Source organism: Neophocaena asiaeorientalis, unplaced genomic scaffold, assembly GCF_003031525.2.
Source record: "Neophocaena asiaeorientalis asiaeorientalis breed wild unplaced genomic scaffold, Neophocaena_asiaeorientalis_V1.1 scaffold217, whole genome shotgun sequence".
In the NCBI taxonomy this organism is placed as follows: domain Eukaryota; kingdom Metazoa; phylum Chordata; class Mammalia; order Artiodactyla; family Phocoenidae; genus Neophocaena; species Neophocaena asiaeorientalis.
Window position 1 is genome coordinate 1,488,896 of NW_020172293.1, and position 27,275 is coordinate 1,516,170.

General features: G+C 40.5%; 1 protein-coding gene across 1 annotated transcript in view; it reads right to left on the bottom strand.

Annotated features, from left to right (window-relative positions):
• The window catches only part of MYO3A (myosin IIIA), a 182,192-nt gene that overhangs the window by 79,011 nt on the left and 75,906 nt on the right, over positions 1 to 27,275 (bottom strand). The window contains exons 11-17 of the mRNA XM_024765514.1: positions 22,972 to 23,071; positions 21,299 to 21,415; positions 19,970 to 20,074; positions 19,779 to 19,862; positions 15,403 to 15,605; positions 5,492 to 5,590; positions 5,268 to 5,382 (exon numbers count right to left, since the gene is read on the bottom strand). Of these exons, the coding sequence (XP_024621282.1) occupies positions 5,268 to 5,382; positions 5,492 to 5,590; positions 15,403 to 15,605; positions 19,779 to 19,862; positions 19,970 to 20,074; positions 21,299 to 21,415; positions 22,972 to 23,071 (823 nt within the window). The remainder of the gene's footprint in view (positions 1 to 5,267; positions 5,383 to 5,491; positions 5,591 to 15,402; positions 15,606 to 19,778; positions 19,863 to 19,969; positions 20,075 to 21,298; positions 21,416 to 22,971; positions 23,072 to 27,275) is intronic.

The following is a 27,275-nucleotide window of genomic DNA, read 5'->3' on the forward strand; positions in this document are numbered from 1 at the left end:
GGGGGGGGCCCCCGAAAAAAAAAAAAAAAAAAAAAAAAAAAAAAAAGTCCAAACAAGCCAGTGAGACGACATTAAAAAAAATCACTAGTGGGATAAAAAGGAAGTAAACACCCACTCAGTTCAATTCCACTGTCTCCAAAGCGGGACAGTCTGCCCTGTTAACTCTGAGGCTCTGCTTTTAGTGGGGAGACCAGCACATTCTAGGAGAGTCACCTTGAACTGGACTAAAAGTCTCCACAAGATATTTAGCAGTGATTGTGCTTCAGTTCCAGAAACAGATGTTATGTTTTCCTTTAACCTAAGCTATATGTTTGGATGTTCAGTAAACACTGAATATGTTTAAATTTGGAACATCCAGTTTTACAAAAATGAAATATGTTTGTCACTAGAGGCTAACTGCTAGACTGGTTTCATTTTAATGTGACTAAACATTGCTCTACCAGGCAATGGAAAGCAGTTGAGGCAAATATAAGTGAAACATTGCCTCTAATGACTGGGACTTGGAAGTAATAAACAAACCAATTAAAAATGGTTCCCTACTTCTAAGATAGCAACCTCTGGGGGAAGGAACTGGTAAGAAGATCAGCTCTTCTGATGATGTACAGCAGGGAAAAGTACTACAAAGGGGCCCAGCCCCGGGTCGGCAGCAGGAGCTGCTTGCTTGGCATACAACATGCTTCCCGTTTGGAGGATGCTCTGAGATCCAATGAGCCTCTCCTGTTTTCCCCCAACCAGGCAACCAGTACAGCCAGACTGCAGTCCAAAGGGGCATCTACCAGTAGCAACATTCAGCCTAGGACCAAGGATTGGAGACAGGAGTGGATGCTGTGTTTTTCTTTATTCACTGCATCCCTTTCTGCTTTAAGAGCCAGGATACCCGCTAGTGCTTAAATCAACTTGTCTCCATAGGTACAAGCTGTGGGTGATGGCAGGGTTGGAGGGAGGTTAGGGAGAGGGAAAGTGATGCAACAGAAGGGGAGGAGGCTGATCTGAATTTGAATTTTGGCAAAAAGAAGTGAGGAAGATGCACCGAAAGCAGCCACAGCCAGGAAGGGCTCGGGGTGGGGTAGAGTCAAGTTTAACTAGCATTATGCCAGCCCACTGGAGCAGCAAATATCCTATTTTCCCTCCTGATGCAGCTAAGCTGGCTTTTATGTTGTGCTCAAGCATTCAGCGGGGAGCAAGATCTTGGTCCTTGGAGCCAGAATGAGAGCAAAAGACCCAGGTGGTCACCAACGATGCGATGGAACCTCAGAATCAGAGCATATGAACGGGACCAAGTCTGGAACAGGGTGGCATGTGGAATCACCCGGAGTGTCTCCCATGGCTTGTCTGAAATCTCTGGGTGGCAGTCATATGTCACTTGGAATATGGCTGAAACTCATGCCATCCGAGTCAGGGACTTCCTCTTCCAGAGCTGAACCAATTACATACACAGGGCACTAGTAATAACCGTATCTATTTTATTAGGAAATGTATTAGGGTCATCTCTGACTGCAAACGGTAGAGTTCAGATTGGTGTTGTTCCCAAAATATAGTCAGGTAAGGTTGACAGCAGTTTTCAGTGTCACATGATGTCCACCACCCCAGACATCACTGCTAAAAAAAGGGCACATAGCACTCCACCCTTCACATGAGATATCCACAGTAAGTTCTATAAGCTTAGTACTCTCTCAATTGTTCAACTCCTATTCTGTCCTCATCATTTTTCTCCCAACTCTCCAGCAAAGGCTTTTACTGATCAAGCGAATTGTCCTGTCCTCATACGTCAATCCCGTCACCCTGTCAACCTGTGCTGCTGCTGCTGCTTCTTGTTCTCCCCCTCCCCCTCCTCCTTCTTTTTCTTCTGTGAGAGTGCAGTGGGGGATTAAGATTTATATACTGGCCCTTTAAGAAACATGCATGTGTCTCACCTGCAGAAAGTATTACAGCTAAGAGCAAAGTCTGCAAGCTTCCCTAAAAACCCTCAGAAATCTTAACAAACAATGGATTATTTTTTTCCATTTTACAGCCTAAAGCTATTTAATGCATCAACAGAGAGAAGGTCCCAATCATCTCCTTTCTGCCTAGAAACCACAGAACCACTGAGTTTCCTGATTTGAGCTGCAGGTTCTAGAGTAGACAGCCAAAGTTCCAGCCAGGGTCCAAGGATCTACGGAAAGAATGCGTCACTCAGAAAAAAAGATGATCAAGCTGGAGCCTCTACTTCTAAATCAAAAAGTTACTCAACTTTAGCTCAAGACTTCCTGTGAGTAGAGTATCTGCCTAAGGATGCGTTCAACCCTGGCTTGCCCATGAGTCTACAGTAATGCTTCTCTCTCTGGTCCATAAAATTCTCCATCTTCTGGCAAAAACTGGGAAGTCATGGTAATAATTCTTCTCTGGTCCCCAGAGTAGTTATTTTGTTCCAGTTGGTCCTGAAAGCACCCTGCCAGGTCCCCTATGGCTCCTACAGCTCTCACCCACCCCTCCCCACAACCAGTTCATCTAGAAACTTGGTAGCAAAGCTTATTCAGAACTCAAGGAGGACTCTAAATTCTGGGGCTGTAAAGGCAGCCAGGTAGGAAGTCTCCCCATCAAATCTGAATTCCTCCTGGCTATGGAGAAAGCCCACACCAGAAAAATTAACTCTAAAATTTGAAATGTTTCCTGATGGACATAGATTACCCTGGTTTACTTAAACCTCTCCTGAAGGCCCTAATTTCAAGGCAAAAAAAAAAGTCATTCATCTGTCCTGCTTCTCCAACCTCACCCAGCTGGCAGAGATCACACCTCACTCCCTGAGGTCAAGGGTCAAGGTCTTAAGAATACTTCCCCTCAGGCCTGCAGCAAGGATACCCAAGGTCAAGTCAAAGGCTTTCAAAGAGAAGTCAAGAGTGGGAGACCACCCATCGTCAGAGCTGTCAACAGCAGAGGCTCCATATTTGGAGAAAACGCACTTAGCAGCAAACTTTTCTCTATTCTGAGAACAGGTACAGCTTTAGAAATATTAACTTCTGGTAAGCAAATGCATCAAATGGACAAAAGTTTATCGTTGACAGCCTTGCATTTTAGAAGGGAGGCAACAGTGCCTGAAAAACACGCTGCAAAATTAGATTCAATAACCTCACGGCACATAATCTGGATGATTCTTGTCAAGGGTCACTTCTATTAGCATGTCTACACTTTACATCCTGCTGATAAGATTTTCCAAACTTTTGGAGAAGAATCAGGTATTATTTTTAGCTCGGGCTCTTAGCAGAGATTTGATAACCCAAGAAATTTCAGTAAACTTCATAAGCAGACACACTAACAGTTTCAAGTTGCAGGAGTGTCATTTATGAAAATGAAATTAAAATCCAACAAACTGCACATTACTTTCCTGCAAGAGTTCATCTAGAAGCCTGATTCATGTTCCGAGTGAAGTGTTCTTTTTATCGTAGGATTGAATCAACACAACGAACAGTAAACTGCTAAGAGCAGAGTCTGAAAGCTTCTCTAACAACCTTCAGGAATCCCTAGTAAACAAGATACTTTGCTATAAAACTTAAAAAAACAACCTAGGACAAAGAAAGAAATCTTTATTACTCAGGGATAAATTTATAGCCTTAAATACCTTCATTATTAAATAAGGAAAAGGAGGAAACAGAAGAACCAAGTATTCTCCTTAAGAAAAAGAACAACACAAGAAACCAAATTAATACGTTAATAAAAATATTTTTTAAGTGAAATCAATAATACAGATAATGTGGCTTCAAAGGATGCCATCAAAAAAGTAAAAAGACAACAAAAGAGAAAATTTTTGCAAATCATACGACACTTGTATCTACAATACAAAGAATTCTTACAACTCAATAATAAAAAGACAACCTAATTAAAAAATTGGCAAAGAATCTGAACAGATGTTTCTTCAAAGAAGATATGTAAATGATAAACTACCTGAAAAGATAAGTACATGAAAAGAAGTTCAGCATCATAAGCCTTTAGGGAAATGCAAACCAAAACCACAGTGACACACCACGTCACACCCACTATAATGGCTATAAACAGATAATAATAAGTGCTGGGGAAGACGGAGAGAAGTCAGAACCTTTATACACTGCCGGCTGGAATGTAAAATAGTGCGGCTGCTTTGGAACACAGTCTGGTAGTTCCTCAAAAGGTTAAACATCGTGTTACTCTATGACCTGGCTCTTCCACCCTTGGTATACCCTAAAGAGAAGTGAAAACTCATGTCACACAAAAACTCAGACGCGGATGATCACAGCAGCATTATTGATAATGACCGAAAAGTGGAAACAACCCAAACGCCCATCACGTGATGCATGGACAAATAACATGAGGTATATCCATACAATGGAATATTATTCCTCGATAAAAAGAAATGAAGTACTGACACATGCTACAACACGGATGGACCCTGAAAACATTATGTCAAATGAGAGAAGCCGGTCACAAAGGGTGACATATTGCATCACTCAATTCATGCGAAATGTCCAGAATAAACGGATGTACAGTGACAGAAGCAGAGGTGGGACGGGAATGAGGAGGAACTGCTAATCACTAGCAGGTTTCGTCTGGAGTGAAAAATTTAGAACATGAAAATATTCTCAAAGTGATTAGGGGGAAGGATGCACACCTCAGTAACTGTATGAAAAGTCATTAAAATGTACACTTTTTTTTTCTTTTTTTTGCGGTATGCGGGCCTCTCACTGTTGTGGCCTCTCCCGTTGCGGAGCACAGGCTCCGGATGCGCAGGCTCAGCGGCCACGGCTCACGGGCCCAGCCACTCCGCCGCGTGTGGGATCTTCCCGGACCAGGGCACGAACCCACGTCCCCTGCATTGGCAGGCGGACTCTCAAGCACTGCGCCACCAGGGAAGCCCCAAAATGTACACTTTTAAATGGCTGATTTGTACAGTACGTGAATTATATCTTAATAAAGTTGTTAGAAAAAGAAAACTGCACTAAAAAGGAATGCGTGACATGATCACATTTCTGCATTTACATAAAATTTTATATATATGTGGGAGATGCAAATATAAGTAAAATAAAAGACTAAGAACAAAACGAAATTCAGTTGTATCTCAAGGACATGGTTCCTCATGTATAAAGTAAAAATTATAATTCTAGTTATTTCATAAGGTCATTTCAGTAATTTAAAAATTATCCATGTAAAGCACTTAGCACAATATCTGGCATGTGGACCACTCAATAAATGCTAACTCTCACCATCAGCGAGGACAAAAAGACACTTCCTAAAGAGGTTCAAATGTCTTCCATACCCACCTCCATTGTAAAACCGATGACTTTGAAGCACTGCTCAATTAATTCATATTGGGATTTATAGAAACTATTATTCATCATGTCCTGTACTGTTCTGATGTGGTCATTTTGCAGGTATCTGGAAGAAAAAAAAAAGAAAGGACAGGTGAAAATCTGAAATTAAGTGAAATGAGTGATTAAGTGAAAAGTAGAAGCATTATTTATGAAAGTTCAAGCTGCTGGGTTACCTGGGAGGCTTATTTTCCGGCAATTTGTAATGGGCTAGTTTCTTCTTTTCAGCTAAACCAGCATAGATGTAGTAAAAAATATGAAAATTTTTTTCTCCACTGAAAAAAAAAAGCCATTTTCAGGAAGGTGGTTAGTGAGAACATTTATTCATCACTAAAGTTTCTTGGCAACATAATTACCAGAACGCCTGTAAGCGCCACCAAGCACTTCCCAGAACACTGGGTTCTGGCCCTCTGTGGTTGCGACCCGTCGCTATTTTCGACCACCACTGTCAGCGGACTGCACACTCTGCTGAGCACTTGTCTGAGTCATGCAGCGGCTACCTGCGTGTCCACCAGGCATTTTTCTAGACACGGGGGATACAGCTGGAGCAAGCAGTCAAAACACCCTGACTTCTTGTCGTTTACATGACAGCAGGAGCCAACAGAAAGAGAAACAAAGTAATAACTAGAGCATGCCAGGCCGTGGTAGGTGCTGCAGTATCTCATTCACCTGCCATGACCCTCTCATTTCACGTACAAGGGAACTGAAGCTTAGAGGGGACACTAATCTCACCCTCAGGTCACAGACTGGATGGCCAAACTGGATTCAGCCAGGGCTGTTTGACTCCAAAGCCCACGTCTTTAACCACCTGGCTACACTGTCCTTCTGGGGCTCAGTCTTCTCACTTGCAGAGAAACCTGTTCCTTACGAATCTCAAGTTCCATGACTCTGTGGTTCTACATGTAAACAGCCTTTCCAAGACACTGGAAGAGTACAGTTAAGGAGTGTGGGTCACAAAAAAGTGAGTCCCTGTTTCAGGAAGTTCCACAACATAACTACTGATACTAGGATCCCAGGTACCCTCACTTCTCCTTCCCTTGTCTTCCTTTTGCTCTGGAGCGATCTGAGATGAACCACACTTCCTCTCCAAGATCAGGAAGTTCTCTCCTGGCTTACAGTTTCAGTCTCCCTTTTCCTTCTTCCACCTTAGAGAAGATGGTGCCCTTCCAAAAAATAGGGACCAAGGTAAGAAAACAGGTTTTGGACAATGAGTACAGGTATACCCCGTTTTACTGCACTTGGCTTTACTGTGCTTCACAGATGCTGCGATTTTTACAAATTGAAAGTTTGTGGGAAGGCTGTATCAAGCAAGTCCATTGGTACCATTTTCCCAACAGCAATGACTCACTTCGCATCTCTGTGGTAATTCTCACAATATTTCAGGCTTTTTCATTATTAGGACATTTGTTACGGTGATCTGTGATCAGTGATTTTGATGTTACTGTTGTGACCAGTTTGGGGAGCCAGGAACCTCAGGCTCTACAGACAATCTTATATAGACAGTGAGCTTCATCAGTAAATGTTGTGTGCGTCCTGACTGCTCTACCAACCGGCTGTTTCCGCATCTCTCTCCCTCTTCTCTTCTCTGAGACATGACAATATTGAAATTAGGCCAGTTAACAACCCTACAATGGCCTCTAAGTGTTCAAGTGAAAGGAAGAGTCGCACGTCCCTCACTTTAAGTCAAAATCTAGACATGATTAAGCTTAGTGAGGAAGGCATGTCAAAAGCTGGGATAGGCTGAAAGCTGGGCCTCTTGCAACAGTCAGTCAGCCAAGTTGTGAATGCAAAAGAAAAGTCCTTAAAGGAAATTAAAAGTGCTACTCCAGTGAATGGTAAGAAAGCAAAACAGGCTGACTGGCGTTATGAAGAAAGTTTTAGTGATCTGGACAGAAGATCAAACCAGCCACAATATTCCCCTAAGCCAAAGCCTAATCCAGAGCAAGGCCCTAACTCTCTTCAATTCTGTGAAGACTGAGAGCGGAGAGGAAGCTGCAGGAGTCTGAAGCTGGGAGAGGTTGGCTCACGAGGTCTAAGGAAAGAGGCCGTCTCCATAACACAGCAATGCAAGGCGAAGCAGCAAGTGCTGATGCAGAAGCTGCACCAAGTTATCCGGAAGATCTGAGACCGTCCATGAAGGTGGCTACACTAAACAACAGATCTTCAGTGTAGACGAAACAGCCTTGTATTAGAAGAGGCCATCTAGGACTTTCATAGCTAGAGAAGAGAAGTCAATGCCTGGCTTCAAAGGACAGGCTGACTCTCCTGTTAGAGGTTAATGCAGCTGGTGACTTTAAGCTAAAGCCAATGCTCACTTACCATTCTGCAAATCCCAGGGCCCTCAAGAATTACGCTAAATCTACTCTGCCCTCTAAAGCAGCGGGTCCCCAACCTTCTTGGCACCAGGCACCGGTTTCATGGAAGGCAATTTTTCCAGCGGCAGACGAAGCCTCGCTCGCTCGCCCACTGCTCACCTCCTGCTGTGCGGCCCGGTTCCTAACAGGCCTGGTACCGGTCCACGGCCCGGGGCCTGGGGACCCCTGCTCTAAATGGAACAACGAAGCCTGGATGACAGCACATCTGTTTACAACATGGTTCCCTGAATATTTTAAGCCCACTGTTGAGATCTACTGCTCAGAAAAAAGGTTTCTTCCAAAATATTATAGTTCATGGACAATGCACCTAGTCACCCAAGACCTCTGGTGGACAACAAGATTAATGTTGTTTTCATGCCTGCTAACACAGGATCCATTCTGCAGCCCATGGATCAAGAAGTCATTTTGACTTTCAAGTCTTATTATTTAAGAAGTATATGTTGTAAGGCTATAGCTGCCACAGACGGTGATTCCTTTGATGAATCTGGGTAAAGTCAATTGAAAACCTTCTGGAAAGGATACACCATTCTAGGTTCCACTAAGAACATGCATGATTCATGGGAAGAGGTCAAAATATCAGCATTAGCAGGAGTCTGGAAGAAGCTGATTCCAAGCCTCATGGATGACTCTGAGGGGCTCAAGCCTTTAGGGGGGAAGTAACTGCAGATGTGGTAGAGACAGCAAGAAAACTAGAATTAGAAGTGGAACCTGAAGATGTGACTGAACAGCTACACTCTCATGGTAAAACTTCAACAGATGAAGAGTTGCACCTTACGGATGAGCAAAGAAAGTGGTTTCTTAATATGGAATCTACTCCTGGTGAAGACGCTGCGAAGACTGCTGAAATGACAACAAAAAGCTTAGAATATGGCATAAACTTAGCTGATGGAGCAGCAGCAGGGTTCGAGAAGACTGACTCCAATGTTGAAAGAAGTTCCACTGTGGGTAAAATGCTACCAAACACCATCGCAGGTCACAGAGGAATCGTTCATGAAAGGAAGAGTCAATCGATGAGGGAAACCTCATTGCCTTTTAAGAAGTTGTCACACTCACCCCAGCCTTTAGCAGCCACCATCCTGATCAGTCAGTAGCCATCAGCATCAAGACAAGACCCTCTACCAGCCAAAAACTTACAACTCGCTGAAGGCTCAGATGATGGCTAGCATTTTTTTTTAACAATAAAGTATTTTTTAATTAAGGTATGTGCATGGTTTTCTTAGACGTAATGCTACTGCACACATAAGAGACTACAATATATTGTAGACATAACTTTTATATGCACTGGGAGACCAAAAACTTCATGTGCCTTGCTTTATTGTGATATTCACCTTATTGCAGGGGGCTGGAACTGAACCTACAATATCTCCAAGGTGGGCCTGTATTCAGTTGAATTCGAGATGACAGCAAAATATCCAGGTTGTTGGAAATGAAAAACATGAACTTGGGGACTTTCCTGGTGGCGCAGGGGTTAAGGAACTGCCAGCCAATGCAGGGGACACTGGTTCGAGTCCTGGTCCAGGAAGATCCCACATGCCGCAGAGCAACTAAGCACTACTGAGCCTGCGCTCAAGAGTCCGCAAGCCACAACTACTGAGCCCACACGCCACAATGACTGAAGCCCACACACCTAGAGCCTGTGCTCTGCAATAAGAGAAGCCTCTGCAATGAGAAGCCCGCGTACCACAAGGAAGAGTAGCCCCCGCTCGCTGCAACTAGAGAAGTGCAGCAATGAAGACCCAATGCAGCCAAAAAAAAAAAAAAAACACATGAACTTGGGAGACAGCAAGAGGTACATCTTTGGCTGTCAATCACACAGAGCTATCCATTGAGCCACGATGTCAGAAGAAATTGCTAAGTGTGAGAATATATAGAGAAAAGAGAAACGCTCCAAGAACAGATCTTTGATGAATATACATTTTGGGAATGGATGGATAAATCTAAGTCAGAGAAGAAAAACTCAGAGAAGAGTCCAGTCGTGGAAGCAAAGACAGGCGAGCGTTTCAGGAAAAAGGGCATCACAGGCCCAGATGCTGAAGCGAGGATGGTGGCATCCTTCAGAGCTGGCTGTGTTCGTACCTTCTACGCCCCCAGCCATAACTTGTGGCAGCCACTAGGAATACTTCGACGAATATGAGCGTTGTACACAAGCAAGGTTAGAACGTAACAAAAAGTGTAGTTCTTGCCTTTTCTCACCACAAAATAATAAAACTCCTCTAAGACGGGCACAGCATATAATTTAGTTTGCTTTGTGCGAATGAAATCACACTGATTGCTCTGTGTCACACCTCTAACGCTTAAATGATGCAGTGCACAATTACAGGAGTGACTCATATATGCAGACACGCGTAACTGGTGGTGTTCTCTCTAATTATCAGTTTACGTTTACTGAGGACTGTAATTTGACAAGACCTGGAGACGCTATAGGAAATATACTGATCTTTGGTAGATAAACAATTAAGAGAATTAAAGGAACAGGAAAGGAAGACACCTCCAAAGATTACCCATCTCATGTTCTGCCTTAACTACATCTTTAAAGGCAGAGAATCTTCCATAGCACCCCACACACGCTCATGTGATTAGTGGTTCCCAGGTCAGAATGGCCCGGGAACAAATGTAGGGGCTCAGCACGTCACCAGATAGTACAGCTGACCCTTGAACGACAGGGATTTGAACTGTGTGGGTCCATTAATATGCAAATTTTTTCAACAGATATTTTTAAATTGTGCGTAGAGTATCATGTGCAAGACTTAAAGTGGAGAACCTATCTTTACAGGCATAAGGGGAGTGACAGCTAATATAAAATTAACAATGTGCTACTATTCTTACTCTTTTACCACTCTGCTTTCAAAGAATTACATTACTGTACAGCATGCCTCTCTCTCGTAATTGGAGAAGCTGCGTATCAGCCTATCAACACAAAGTAGTTTTCTAAAACATGTACCAATGTTTCCATTACTGTCTGATGAATATGGCTGCAATATGCCCTAAAATTTTATAAGATCCACTCGTTAGTGTATCGGCTGGGCTACGGTGGAGCAATTGTATCAATGACACCAGGTGACATGAGGCAGCCACACGCTGCTTCTTCCTTATCAATGCACGAATCCTTGCCCCTGTAAGTAAATATGAATTTCTTCTTCACATTAGCTTTTCCTTTTTGATGTTTAGTGTTAGTATAACACCTATAGTGTTTTGTATCTAAGACAATACTGATGTAGGTACTGACAGATGATTCATCTCGTAAACAGATGACATAAACTTACGGCATCAGTAGAGACAGTCCAGTACCTTCACTGTATTTTCTCTTCCTTATAATTTTCTTAATAACATTTTACTTTCTCTACCTCTTATAAGAATATAGTATATGATACATATAATATACAAAATATGTGTTAACTGGGTTATCAGTAAGGCTTCTGGTTAACAGCAGGCTATTAGGAGTTAAGTTTGAGGAAAGTCAAAAGCAGATTTTTGCATAATAAGCAGATTTTTGACGGCAACGGGGGTCGGCGCCCCTCAACCCCCCACTGTTCAAGGGTCATTGTATTCTCTGGCTCTGGCCTACCCCTATTGCGGAGCCTCTAATGCTTCCTCAGGGTCCCACTCAGCCATTTGCAGGAAGGCCCTCCAGGCTGTCTCATGTGCCCTGGACCCTGGGGATCACTGTGCAGCCAAGGCCTCTAACACCTCAAATCTACGACAAAGTCCTCACAAGGGTGCGACTCACCCCGCGTGTGAAACCTTGGAATATTCGACAAAGGGGCCTGCAATGAGGCGTGGAAAGCCAGCAGCGCAGCCTTGCATTCACAGGGCCCCATGAAGTGCTCACGAAACAGTGCTTCTAGCGTGTCCTGGCTGTTCCACCTCCTTCCTGCAGGACTCCCTCCTCCAGGATACCCAGTCTCCTCGATCCGCCCCGACCCTCGCCGTCTGCCTGCTCACTCTCTGTAGATGAATTCACTGCCTACTCTCCTGCGAGATCAGAAACCAACCGGTGACGGTGATCAGCAAGCTGTGGATCAAAGCATGTGTGGTCCCGGGAGACCATGTGCTGCTGTACACGGGAATCCTGTCTTACGGCTCTATAGCTCCTGGGCCTAGAACAGCTCCTGGCACTTAGTAGGTACTCAGTAAGTATTAGCCACGTGGGTGGATGAATGAATGAATGGTGGGCTCTGGAGTCAGAGAGACATGGCTTCAAACCCCAATTCAGTCACTTATTAGCTTTTTGACATTAGGCAACTTATTATAATTTTCTTGGTCTGTTTCCTCCTGCAGAAAATAGGCAATAACCCCTGTCATATTGCTGAAGGAATTAAGAGAGATTATGGAGGTAAAATGCCCAGCACAGTGCCTGACACAGAGGAATTGATCCATAAATAATATTTTCTCTTTCTCCACAGCAGAGAGCACACATCTGCCATTTGGTTGATGTCTCCTGCAGCATCTGGGAAAGTGCTGGGCATGTGAGAGACACGCAAGCAATGCCTGCTGAACTAAATTGCAGTAACTGGAGAAAACTGCAGTGAAACAGCAAATCATTTATATTTATGAGCATTTTCTAGCATTGACTTCTGTATGCTCATTTTCTTCTTGGAAGTGAGTAGCCTCTTTTTAAAATTTCCTCTTTAAAATCATCTACATTTAGGAAAGGCTTTAAGTCACAACTTACACGACAGCAGCAACATGAGAAATACCATCAGTATAAAACTAAATGTGGTCAGAGATGGGGGTAGGATGACATGAGTAGAGGCAAAAAAAGAGAGGAAAAGAATTTATTCCATTCAAAGAAAGGGTAAGTTCTTTTAAAAAATTGTCTACTCTGATTCTTCTCTGCCACCTCAGATCCATTCTTCATTCTTCTTTGGCTTGTTCTGTGACCCCCAAATCTAACCTCTACAGACTGGCGTTCCTGGGCTCCCTTGCTCTCTGGCTTCCAGCTGGGTTCAGCCAACAGGGAGCACAGGCAGGAGGCTGGAAGGAGGGAGAAGAGGTCGAGGTTTTCCTCCCCTCACTTGCTCTCTTTCTCCCAGTAGCTGTACAGTTGTCCCTCAACAACCACGGGTTCTGCATCCACGGATTCAACCAACCGGATCTGTGGATGTGGAACCTACGGACACAGAGGGCTGACTCGGCATCCGCGGATACGGCAGAGGGCTCTGGAAGCAATTCCTCGCAGACACAAAGGGACGACCATATTCCTTTAGGCAGCAGCTCCCGACAGGCAGCAGTCCTCCACAGCCCTACTTCTCACCAGGCTCTGCAGTGTGGTCCCTCCTTCTGCCCTTCAGATACAGGTGTAGGAATGATTTCTCAATGCTGTTCATCTGTGGGCATCTCACCGTTTATTCTTGGTTCTTCAATACCCCCTACCTCTGTAAACAGTCCTCTCAGTTAAACCCTCTGAACTGGTTCTTTCCTTCCAGTTTCTGAATGATAGGGTACACTTATATTTATCATTTTAAAAGGGGCCTACTAAGAATTCTTCTATTACATCACTGATATTTTCATTTTTAAAGATCATTAAAAAAGCTTCTCTAGATTTTAACAATGCAATTCAAATTAAGTAAAGTAAAAAAAACAGATGTAAAAAAACCTGGAAAAATGGAAGAATTATAAGGCAGATGTACTTGAATTATTACTGAGATATATTTCAACCTGATATTAAATTGGAATACTTTTCCCCAATAAACAATGTTGTAAAACTATAATCCTTTAGGCCAGCTGAAAATAAGCTTACTTTCTTAATAGTATGCCTAAAATACGATCCTAATTGTGCTATTTCCTGGACTATATGGTGCAATAGTTGAATAAGCATGAATGAGATTATCTGTATGGTTACAAATCCAGAGCCTCACTGTGTAGCTGCTGAGGGTACTGCTCACATCATACTCTACATGGATGGCACTGCAGCACACAACTCCAGGCAACCCGCTGCGATGGTGCCCTTGACACTGTGCAACACTGTGGGCCCATCTAAATCCCAATAATTCAGTGTCTTAGGTGGACATTCCCCAAAGACCTGAAGGACAGAGTCTTACACAGTTATGAGAGCAGGACAGATTGTTCTGAGAACCAGTTAAGTCTCCACACTTGGAAGAATCAACATTGTGAAAATGACGCTACTACCCAAAGCAATCTACAGATTCAATGCAATCCCTATCAAACTACCACTGGCGTTTTTCACAGAACTAGAACAAAAAATTTCACAATTTGTATGGAAACACAAAAGACCCCGAATAGCCAAAGCAATCTTGAGACACTTGCGTAAGACCTGGAGGTTCCTCCAGGTATGGGTGGCAAAGGCACTAACACACATGCCCACTAAGTTCTGGGCCCCAGCACACCCTGATAACAGGAGCTGCTATTTACTGACATTGTCAGTGTCCCATGTACTGCGCGAGATATTATTTCTAATCTTCACACAACTACCAACACTACTACTGCTAATAAGGGCTTAAACTGCATGGGGTCCTTTCTATGTGCTCTTCATTGCACTAAATACTTTGCAGGCATGATCTGAATAGGTAGGTACCACTGCTAACTCCTTTTTAAAAATGAAAAACTGAGGTGCAGAGAGGTTAAGCATTTCAAATTCTAACACACAGTAGGTTGCAGAAACAAGATCCTATAAGGGTCTTTAAGGTTTAAATATCTTACCCAAGGTGGACTACATGTCAGGGAGCCACAATTCAAAGCCACATTTGCCTAAAAATCATGCCTGACATTTTTGGAACTGAAGACCAAAGGATAATTTTCTACACTGAAGGCTGAGCTCAGAGGTCGGCTCCAAGCAACTTATATTCACAATTTATCATAAACTGAATGACAGCAAATTTGAAGGCACTTATAATTAAATACTAATGTACTTGTACATAAAGGAAGCTTATGTTCCTGAGAATTTAACATACAACACATAACTACAATAATGTAGATATGTTTGGCATAAAACCAACATAAGAAAACTGGAAGACTCTAAATTGCCACAACTTTTAAAAAATAATATAAAGACCAGGGTACAAATTCCATGTTGTGATTAGTTTTTTGATAAGAACAACAAACAAAGATGTTTTGGAATCATGAGGACAGGAGAAAAGTTTTGTCATTCAGCTACAAACTGAGGAACTCACTCAACCTAAAAGGAACTCACTCAACCTAAAAGAACTCACTCAAACTAAACTTTCCAGAATATGGTGTTGGTGGCTTATCAGCAGGCAGGAAAAAGAACACTACAGTAAAGCCCCTTCCTGAATCCTTTTTTTGTTTGTTTTTTTGGTCCCTTGTGTATAAACATTGGGAAGCATAGAATTAATACAAAGATCTATTTATATATACCAGCACTTAAAAGAAAAAAAATGACTGTTATTTCTAATTAAATTTCATACTTGTTTTGTGTAGAGAAGTATATTCTCTCCTACTTCAGAAATTACTCTAAGTTATCCTGTTAGTACCTCTATGATGCGCTTAGGCTTTCTATCTGTTTTCATAAACTTTAGGCTATTTATTGACTCCTTTACTGGATGTAACATATGAGAGAGTAAGACAGTGCTGAGGCATCTCTGCTTCCAACAGTAAATGCCTCACACATAGTAGACGATCAATAAAATTCTGTTGAAATTTTGTTAAATGAGTAAGACATTTTATTACTAAAACAAAAGCATCATCTTTGCTTACGTTTCCCAGAAAATAGGAAATATGTGACATGAACTTACATGGCTTGGTGGATAACTCGGGATTTCTCCAGAAGGTATTCAGAAATCTGTGCTCCCACGACAGCCCCAGAAGGGGTAAATTTCATTTCTAAGTATTTTCCAAATCGGCTGGAATTGTCATTTATAATAGTGCAGGCATTGCCAAAGGCTTCCACCAAATTATTCACTTGTAAAATCTTCTCTTGCAGGGTTTTGTTATTAGCCTAGAGAAAATGTCAAGATATTAAAAAAATGTAAAAAATTAATTTTGTATAGAATGGAATGTCTCTTCTCTGATAAGCACTTTATGTAGATGTAAACATACAAGTGCATCTTCTTGGTTTGCTGCCAGAAGTTACAACCTAGTATATTTTTCCCCTCCTGCTGGTACATTCACTCACTTCCTTTCTTAGAGGGGCGAAGAGATCCTTTACATTTTTTCTATTCAAATATAGTTCTGTTAAGTTCCTGATTTACAAACACAATTTATAAGCAGTCTACGCATACTGAGGTACATCTCAAACTTTGTTATTCCTCCTCTACCTATATGGGTCCCCATCCACAAGATCCCCAAAGCTGTGGACCAACTTCCCTTGCTTCCATGGAAGCTGTCAAACCTGCAACTAGAGGAGTAAAGATAACGTGTGAACTCAGAAGTAGAGGAGAGGGAATAATTGTGAAAATCAAGAACAGCTCGGCTGTGTGGAAGGGAGATGTGGATCCCTGGTCCAGGCCAGCGGGCCTACGTGGCTGGCCCTCCATTTTCTCCTACACCATCTCACATTTTCCTTCCCCAAAACAAGCATCATGTTGGTTTTTTTTTCTTTACCACTTTATTAAACTGAAATTCCACCAGAAAATTTATTTGGGTTAACAACCAACCTCTTTTAGAAGGCATCCCCCCTCTTAGAGGTTTAAGGAGGTATCAGTCATTCACATCTTAGTAGAAATGGATCAAGTGGATTATTTTCAGTGTAATACCTTGCTGAAGTCAGCTGTGTTAAAGGTACGGAAATGTTTATGTAAGGGGGAGCAGCAGGTATTTCTGGAACATAGGCTACATTAGAATTTGGGGGGGCCGAGGGGGCATTCACAGTGAGGTTTTGGGGGCATATAAGGATTTTGGATATCCTCTAAAAGAGGCAATAACGGGAGAGAAAAGAGAGGAGCAAGAATTGGGATAATTGACTCTTTTTAAACGTTGTTTGGGGCTGGCCTTGCACTCATGAAAAAGGTGAGAAAACATCAACCACCTGTATTAGGTAGCAGTGCCCTGCTACGTAAGGTTTTGAAGACTGTGTATTACAAAGGTAAATTCCATCCACCAAACATACCATTTTTGCATCTGCTAAATCTTTATCAAGGAAATAACTAAAAGACACACTCAGTCCCGATAAGGGTAGAATTCTTTTGTTTTTATATCACCATCTCAAATTAATATCAAGTCACATTTTTAGATCTAGCACAAGATAAAAATATTAAATAAACGTTAGATGTGCTGACATCCACAAAACAACATTCGTACAAGTTAATCCGTTATTGACAAGAGCCTCTATCGACTTCACAAATCAAGAAAGAATAGCAAAGGCCCGTGCGGAAGGCCCCTGAGTAAATTTATTCAGGTGTTCAACTCTTCCACGCCAGGAGAGTATGCTGTGCCACACACCATCCCAACTCTCTCCAAAATGACGTTTATTTCAGTGAACTTAAAAGCCTGTAGAATGATGCTTATCCCAGAAGTAAGGAGAGGGAAGTGGATGGGCAAGGGGATGGGGAAGGGATTGAGATGACAGCCCTGAGGTAGGCCCCCCTTCCTGGCCTCTACTGGCTCTTCCAGTTCTGAGGGGTCACAGGCCTGGTTACTAGTATATTACTATTCCATACCCACACCCATGATGGAAAACATATAACCAGTCAATTGATTTTTAACAGGAACATGAAATTCTTTTGACAATGAATTAGACTCAATTAAGCAGCTGTTTTGACACCATGAGGCACCCTTTTATATATACAGTGGTTGGGTCTGGCCTTGTACCCACAGTGCTTTGTAGCACAAGATTCCTATAATCACTGTGACGGCAAAAATTTTAAGATGACTCTACTTCTAACTATGCAAATCACTATAAACATTTTCGCAGGGATAAGTTGTACACAATGATTTTTCTTTTTTAGCCATTAGCCTAATGAGAACACATTATTCTTGATTTATCTTATTTCAAGGACTCTACTTGGAAAATCAAACCAAGTCTCTATCCTCAACATCCCATTTTTAAAAATTAAGGTAAAATTACATAGAGATTCACCCTTTATATAGTTCTGAAAGTTTTTACAAACATATGTGACCATAAATCTCCCACTATAGTCCACATACAGAACAATCCCATCACCCCCCAAATTGTCTCATTACTCTTTGCAACCCTTCCCTCCGCTCTCAGCTGCCGAAAATCCCTGATTTGTTTTTGTGCCTACGGTTTTAAATCTGCAAGAATGACACAGCAAGTGAACCATACATGTAGTCTTCTTAATCTGCTCCTCTGACTTAGCCTAAAGCATTTGAGATTTATCCAAATCTCATCCAGTGAGCTTCATTGCTTGTATCAGTGTTCATTCTTTTTTATTGCTGAGTAATATTCCATGGCATGGATGTACCATAGTTTGTTTATTCATTTCCTAGTTCTGTTGTTTCCACTCCCTGGAGATGATGAACAAAGCTCCTATAAATTATTTGTCTGTAGCTTTTTTGTATGAACATGGGTTTTCATTTCATTTGAACAAATACCTAGGAGTAGGATTGCTGGGTTGTATGATAAGTATGGTTAGACTTTCTAAGAAACTCCTGAGCCGTTTTCCAAAGTGGCTGTACCATTTTGCATTCTCATCAGCAATACACGAGTTTCATTCAGTTCCTCTATGTTCTTGGCATCACTTAGCATTGTCAGGTTAAAAAAAAAAAAATTAGCCATTTTAATGGCTATGTAATGGTGTCTCACTGTGGTTTTAATTTGCATTTCCCTAATGACTACTGGTGTTGAACACCATATTTTCATTTGCTTTTTTTGCCATTTACATATCATCTTTGCTGAAATGGCTAGTCAATTTTTTTGTTCATTTTTAAATTGTTATTTGATTTCTTATTATGGAATTTTAAGAGTTTTTAAAAATATATCTTCTGGATACAAGTCTTTTATTAGAGTGTCTCTGAGTCTGTAGCTTGTCTTTTCATTTTCTTAACAGTGTCATTCAGAGAACAGAATGTTCTTAATTTTGGTGAAATCAAACTTTTCCCTTTATGGATTATGCTTTTTATGTTGCATCTAACAGCTCTTTGCCTGACCCAAAATGACAAAAAACAAAGTTAACTGACTTAATTTTCTTCTAGAAATTTTATAGCTTTTGGTTTAATCTTTAGGTCTATGATCCATTTGAAGTTAATTTTTTATAGCATGTGCGGTCTAGAGTAAGGTTCAATCCTTTTGTATGCGCATATTCCAGCACCATTTGTTAAAAGACTATCATTAATTGACCTTGCACCTTTGCTGAAAATCAATAAATCATATATGTGCAGATTCTTTATTCTATTCCATTGATCTGTATACCATCTTTTCTTTAATAACACACTGTTTTGACTATCACAGCTTTTACAGTGAGTCTGAAATCAGGTAGCATTTATTAATCCTCCAATTTTGTTCTTTTTCAAAACTGATTATTATAGTTCCTTTGCCTTTCCATATACATTTTTGATTCAGTTTGTCAATTTCTAAAAAAATAAAATAAAATCCTGCTGGGATTTTTACTGTAAATTACATTGAATCTACAGATAAATCTGTGGGGAATTGACATCTTAATAATATTGAGTCTTTTAATCCATGAACATGTCATATCTCTCCTATTATTCAGGTCTTCTTTGATTTCTTTTATCAACTTTTTCTATTTTTTCAGCATACAAATCTTGTACATATTTTGTAAGATCTAGATTTCAATAGTTCATGTTTTATGGTGCTAATATAAATAATACATTTAAGTTTAAACTGATCATTGTTAGTATGTATATAATATATAAATATAATTAATTTTTGTATATTGACTCCCCTTTATCTTGCTGGTAACAAAGGAAGAAGAAGTAAGGAAAGCATTCAGAGAATACATTAGGGCAAAAAAGAGAGAAAATCACCTCTATAAAGCCTTGCCTACTCAGAGTGAGAAAAGTTAGAATTTGCTTAAAACAAAACATATGCTCTTTATATTGTTATATTTTAAACTCACAAAGGACAACAAGTGTGTTATAATTTCTGTGCATTATTAAATGTGGAAATTCGTAAATATTAACCTACTCAGTTAAATTAAATTCTGAAGTATAACAAATATTTCTGTTAGGACAGAGAAAAATTAAATTATACCTTTCCAAGCACTGTCAGCTGCTGAACTAAGAGATGAGCACTTTCAGTCTTTCCAGCACCACTTTCCCCAGAAATAACAATGCACTGCACGGTGAGAAAAGGAAACTGTAAGAAGACTTTATCCTCACAAAATTCAGCTGACACACAAGAAACTAAGAGGAGAATTTCTAAAAATGTGAGACTCTCCTTACCTGATCTGAATTATATGTTACCATAGACTGGTATCCTAAGTCAGCCATGGCAAAAATGTGAGGAGGATTGGCAGTTCTCTTTGCTCCAATATACAGTTTGGAATGCTAAAGGTTAAAAAAGAACATGTGCTGTAGGGCTTTTGTTTTTGTTTAAACCCTACTTATTTACAGATAGAGTGCTAATTTTTAAAGCAAAAGAATCAAAATACAGCTTCATACCACCAAAACATCACATCCATATCACATACACACATACATGCACAAATCATGGACAATTATGTAAAATAGAAGTTTGACATAAGACAACAGGGAAAAATGATATGACATAATATGACATCACTTTGGCAATGGTATTTAAAAGAAGACTCTTTTGGAAGTGCATACCACTTCCAAAGCAGAACTTAAAGTTTCAAAATACTATGATTTCCTTAAATAAGTAGATACTTTATAAATCAGACAATCAGGTATCATTTTGTTGACTATTCCTTGGATATAATAATGTATGACATACGATCACTACTTTTTTCCTTTCATATCATTTAACATACACTTTCTCATTTGCTTTGCCCAAGATCACATAGTTAATTGATAGCAGAATTTGTGCTAAAGCCCAGTCTTCTAAAACTTGGTCAAGGTTCCTAAATATGCCATTATTCTTGTAAATCTTAAAGTGGGAGAGACTGAGAGAATTACATACTTTTCACACAAAAAGTTATATTAAGCACAGTATTATTCTAGAGTAATATACTATTATGATACAACATAATATTCTAGAGTACACAAATAGCTAGAAGAGTATGGATCTAATTGAAAATGAAAAACAGCCTAGCTTAACTCCAGAACACTATTCTATATTTAAACATTAGGGGTGAATAATGGATAATTATGTGCTTATATTCATACAACACATTGTCTGATATTAAAAATTTAACCAGAAGGAATTTTTAAACTCATAATGATGAGTTTTACAGCCATTAAGTATATAGTACCTACATATACAATGTAATTTTACTTTTGACTCTCCTATATTTGGTTCAGAGGTAGACATGAAGTCTATACTTTTTAGGCATCTGTTTATTGATATGATATGTAGTGTGGACCAGTTACCAATTACCAATGACAAGAAGTAATTAACATATCTCACACAAAGACCACAAACTGCATCCAGATCGATTCATCTTCTGTTTGTTCCTATCTCTACGTTTTAACAATAATTATTTAACTGTTTATTCAAAGGATTAGATAAAATGAAATGAAATTAATTTAAATACCTGAAGAGTATAAATGTTTGTACAAAGTAAGAAAATGTGTACAAGCCATACCACATACCTCTGCGGAATAAAGACCCAGACTCTGAAAAGGGTTAAGAGCAATGAGTATGTCTCCCACATAGAAGTAAATCTGATCTCTGGAGTAACACTTCTCAAGTTGCTCTGAGACTGTATTCTATAACGAAATAAAAGTAATCTCTTTTTGTTAAAAATGATTGATGGTCAATTATCATTTTAAAAGTAAATGATAAGAAATAAAACATTTGGAATCTGGAGGAAGGATCAGAAAGAAATAGATCTATTGAGAGTAAGAAGTGTAACCTCCGGTCAGCAACTATCCTTCCCCTTGATGGGTATTTTCTTTTCTTTCGAGAGCTGTAGAGGGATGTCATTGTTACCTGTGTTTTCCACAGAATATATTATATGCTACAGGGATTATATATACACACAATGCTTTCAAGGAAGTAAGTAAATGCAGCAGTTGAAGTAAAGAGAAAGAACACTAGAAAAGGGAAGAGAAGATATAGTGAACATGATTTTATTCCAAATGAAGGTTATTCAATGGCTCTGTGGAATGTCTTAGTTCCCTTGCTTAAATGTTTGGCTTTGAGGCAGAGTAAAAAGTACAGAAAAGTAACTTCCACAATTGATAAATCATATGAATACATGGAATCAATTTTAACAGTGCAAGACTTCATCATTTATAGTATATGACACAAAAGATCTTGGGTCAAAAAAGAGACAAAAAGATAAAACACAGACAATAGAAACAAACAAACCCAGTGTTTAATACGTAGGTCAGCAATATGATTAGTAAAGCCTTCTTTATAATCCACAAGCTTAGGATTTCACATCATTGGAAAATCTGATACACAAAGATTCATAAAGGTATTGGCAATCCCTGGCTTACAAACACTATTTGATTATAAGATGTTTGATGTTCTCAAGAAAGATTATTCTGAGGAAGTACTTGAGTTGTTTACGCAACCCCAAATTTACCAAATGACTACTTCGGTTCAGAATATGCCTCCTGATTTGCTACATTTTTAAGCAAAATGCTCAGGAATGTATCAGAAGTATTAAAAAAAGGAAAGCCTGTGGATCAGGCAGGGTAGTGATCCCAACCTTTTACTGAAAAGGAGCCTTGTTATTTCTCTAATGATGTGATTATCTGAAATAAAAGGTGATGAGGAAAAAGAGGATGAGACTATAATTTACTGGCCTGGACTGGTACCTTCATGAGATGTCTGAAATATTTCTGAGGTCACTGGGATAAGAAGTTTCAAGCAGAATTCATTTCCCGAAAAGGTGGGCTCTGTGATCCCACGAGGGGTCCACTGACCATGGTAACAGACAGGCTCTCAAGGTATCTTCGAGGCTTTAGGTCCTGCCACTGAGATGGTGATGTAGGAAGCAAATCACCCCTTTGAGACTCCTGGGGAGAATTGAGGTGAAGAAGGGGTCTTGGACCTAAGCAACTCAAGCTGTGGGAACTAGCACTTTTGTAATTCAAATATAAAAAAGAAGAAAAGGTTGACACCAGGCTGGAGAGATCTGCAAACGTGAGTTACACACAGTAAAACTGAAGACAGGAGGGATGATCAGGAAGCTAAGAGATGAAGAAAGCATGAAACCTACAGATGCTATTCAAAGAGCCTCCTGCTCAAACCTCTTCTATCAATTTTTTTAAATAGACAGAATGTTTAAGTTTAATTAAGCTGAGTTTCTTACCTCATCCAAAACTTCTAGGGTTGCTAAATCATTTACATCCTTGAGGCTGGAAATTAAAGATCTGCTGAAGTTACTTTTCTTGGTGTAAAGACGTTCATGCCTGAGGAGCAATAAAAAAGAAAACCCTTTCTGATTTGAGAACTTATTACTAATCATAGTAAAAGTCAAATTTAGATACTAAGAAACTGAAAAACATCTGTGAAGCTGATTTGCTAAATTCAATGATAACAATTTACCAGAAAACAGCCTCATGCATTTGATCTGTCTTCTCCTCTTCACTGGGAAAATGCAACACATTAAACTTACTTCATGGATGATCAAAAGAGCTCATTATTTCCATCAAGAACTACCTTATATATAATATTCTTTTTTGTTTGTTTGTTTTTGTTTTTTTTTTTTAACCTCTTTATTGGGGTATAATTGCTTTACAATGGTGTGTTAGTTTCTGATTTATAACACAGTGAATCAGCTATACATATACATGTGCTCCCATGTGTCTTCCCTCTTGCGTCTCCCTCCCTCCCACTCTCCCCCTCCCACCCCTCCAGGCTGTCCCAAAGCCCCGAGCTAATATCCCTGTTATAATATATTTTGTTTGTTTTTGTTTTTTTTTTTAACCTCTTTATTGGGGTATAATTGCTTTACAATGGTGTGTTAGTTTCTGATTTATAACACAGTGAATCAGCTATACATATACATGTGCTCCCATGTGTCTTCCCTCTTGCGTCTCCCTCCCTCCCACTCTCCCCCTCCCACCCCTCCAGGCTGTCCCAAAGCCCCGAGCTAATATCCCTGTTATAATATTCTTTAAAGGTTCCTCTAAATTCCGATGTGTGACTTAATCTGTTACAAAGTGGTGAGTTGGAGCGATTTTCACTCCTTAGATTTCCAGTTTTGTCTGAGGTAGTGTTAGCCCACTGGTAGTCAAGGAATGATAATTTGAAAAATTATTATTCAGCAGAATTTAAGAGGAATACAAAATAAGCCACACTGGGGACTTTTAAAAGGTAAAATGTATGCAGAAAATTGATTTCAGGTACTAGGAAGTTTACTTTCAAAGTGAAACATTTCAGCAATTTCAATAACAGCGTAAAGATCTTGATCTGACATGAGGTCTGGAGAAGTTGCTGAGGTAAACACAAGGGTTTGTTTCAACTTTTCTGGACATGAAATCCACTCTATTTTGAGCATAACTGCATTTTCAGTGTTTATTTTGGGGCAGACTGTTATGCATTTGAATCTGTCCATTAGTGAAAGGGGAAGGAATACACAGATTACAAAGCATGGTAAGAATCATACCACTTACCCACCGAACTGTGATGGTTTCTCATTGCTTAGGGAATTAAGTCACTGCTGATAATGGTCGCCCTCTACCTATGGCCAGCCCCGTTTTGTGCACTGGATCCCTCTCACTTACTCAAGGATATCACTCCTGCGGGGTCCTCTTTCTCTCCTGTATCACTCATTTCTCCCACTCGACTGTTATAACATCTTCCCCAAAAGAAACAAACAAACCACCTGTCCTTGAGTTTGTTTCCTCCATCTACCGTTCCATTTCCTCGCTTTATAGCAAAAATCCTCAAAAGAATGATCTATACTTAACTTCTTCAATTGCACTCCACCCACTAAGAAAACCCATGTCAGTCAGGCTGTCATCACACTCCACGGAAACAGTTTCTATTAAGGACAACAGTGACCTTCTTCACATTGCTGAGTCCCACGGTCCGTTCTAAGTCCTCATTTTACTTAACCTACTGGCAGCACTTGACAAACTCTTCTTGAACACGTTTGTCTTGTCTTATGTCCTTCTCTTGATTCTCTTCCTTACCTCACTGGCATCTCCATCTCAGTATCTTTTTCTGGTCCCTCCTCATCTTCCTACTGTCACATTTTTGAGCCTCCCAAGCTTCGGTCCTTAGAGCTATTTTCTTGTCTATCAACATGTACTTCCTGATTTCATCGCTTTAAATACCACTCGTGCACTGACAGCTCTGCTCGTCTCCAGACCTAAGCACCCAGCTGCTCACTCGATGCTTCACTTGGCTGTGAAGGTGGCTGACTTAATATGTCCCAAACCTGCTCCTGCCCACGACCCTCACCTCAGCCCATGGTGACCCATTCGTCTGCTTGTCAGCCTGACCCCTGGCTCCTGACTTGGTCTCATACCCCTCCTGCAACCCATGTACAAATCCCCTCAGCTCTTTCATCAAATCCAATCCAGAACCAAACCTTTCTCACCACCATTACCTCCACTACAGTTCATCTCACACCACAGCAGCCTCCCCGCTGCCACCTTTGCCTCTGATATGTGCACTCAGAGTGAGATTTTAAAAATAAGTAAGATTTGTCCTTTGTCTTTTAATTTCCTCCTCAGTCCCATCTGTGTGATGAAACTTTTCACAGTCTACCTCAAATGCCACCTGTTTTAAACCCTCAGCATAATTCTGTACATCTTTCTGGACAAACATCTTAGTTAAGTCATTTCAGCCAATCACTTGTGTACAGGTCTTACTCCCTTTACTAGACTGTAAAGTTCCTCAGGATGGTGCTGGAATGGTTGGACATCCACATGTAGGAAAAAAAAAAAAAAAAAAGGAATGTAAAATACAAAACTATAAAACTTCTAGACGAAAATATAGGAGAAAAAAGCTAGATAACCTTGGGTGTAGAAATGAGTGTATGGACACAATACCCAAAACATCATCCATGAAAGAAAAAAGTGATAAGGTAGACTTCATTAAAATGAAAAACTCCTAGGCTTCCCTGGTGGCGCAGTGGTTAAGAATCCGCCTGCCAATGCAGGGGACATGGGTTCAAGCCCTGGTCCAGGAAGATCCCACATGCCGTGGAGCAACTAAGCCCGTGCGCCACAACTACTGAGCCTGTGCTCTAGAGCCCGCGCACCACAACTACTGAAGCCCGTGCGCTTAGAGCCCATGCTCCGCAGCAAGAGAAGACACCGTAATGAGAAGCCCGCGCACTGCCAACAAAGATTAGCCCCCGCTCAGCACAACTAGAGAAAGCCTGCGCACAGCAATGAAGACCCAATGCAGCCAAAAATAATTTTTTAAAAAAAAAGAAAAACTTCTGTTCTGTGAAAGACACTGTTGGGACTTCCCTGCTGGCGCAGTGGTTGAGAATCCGCCTGCCAATGCAGGGAACACAGGTTTGAGCCCTGGTCCGGGAAGATTCCACATGCCATGGAGCAACTAAGTGCATGCACCACAACTACTGAGCCTGCACTCTACAGTTCGTGAGCCACAACTACTGAGCACACGTGCCACAATTACTGAAGCCCACGTGCCTAGAGCCCCAGCTCTGCAACAAGAGAAGCCACCGCAGTGAGAAGGCCGTGCACCAAAACGAAGAGTAGCCCCCCTCACCGCAACTAGAGAAAGCCCACGCACAGCAATGAAGACCCAACACAGCCATAAATAAATAAATAAATAAATTTATAAAGTAAAAAAAAAAAACTATTAAAAAAAAGACACTTAAGAGAATAAAAAGTGAAGTCACAGGCTGGCAGAAAACATTTACAAATAATATATCTGATTAAGGACTTGTATCTAATAACATGAACAGTGCTTTACTCCTACTTGCAATTCTTAGATGTTTCCATAATAATTTTTATAGCATTTACAAAAATGTATAATTATGCACTTGTGTAGATAATTTAGCTAATATTTGAATCCCTTACTACAATACAAGCTTCAACATACACAAGACTATGTGTCTTTAGTTTCCCATTGTGTCCATGGAACAAGATGATTGAGAACACAGTAGGTCCTCAATAAATATTAGTTGAATGAATGAGTGAATGCATATCTCCCACAATTTCTGGCACAGGATTTGCCCATAGTTGGTCTCCACATTTGCTGAACTCGACAAGAATCATCTTTCGTATCCCCTTATTTCCAAAGAAACTCATATGACATACGATTTTTAAGAAAACAGAGAAAGATATCCAATTATGTATTTAATTTAAGTGAAGCCCTGAATTTTCCATCTGTTTTTATGGGTCCACTTGGCATCTAAAGACTGTTCCTGGAGAATGACAAGGAGTGGATGGTGACAAGGAGCCTGGACTCAGGCACGAGCCCGGCAGCTGAAACAGCAGGAGGGACAGTGGTCCGTGGTGAGGCTGGACTCCAGGCACTACGGGAAGCCAACGGAATATTTTAATCAAAGGGCAGAGTGTGGAAACAATATGGTGGAGTAGCACGTTTTAGTAAAGAAAAAAAAATCATTTTACTATATTGTAGAAATAAACATTATCACTAGGTAAAGAAAGCCAAGAAAAGTTA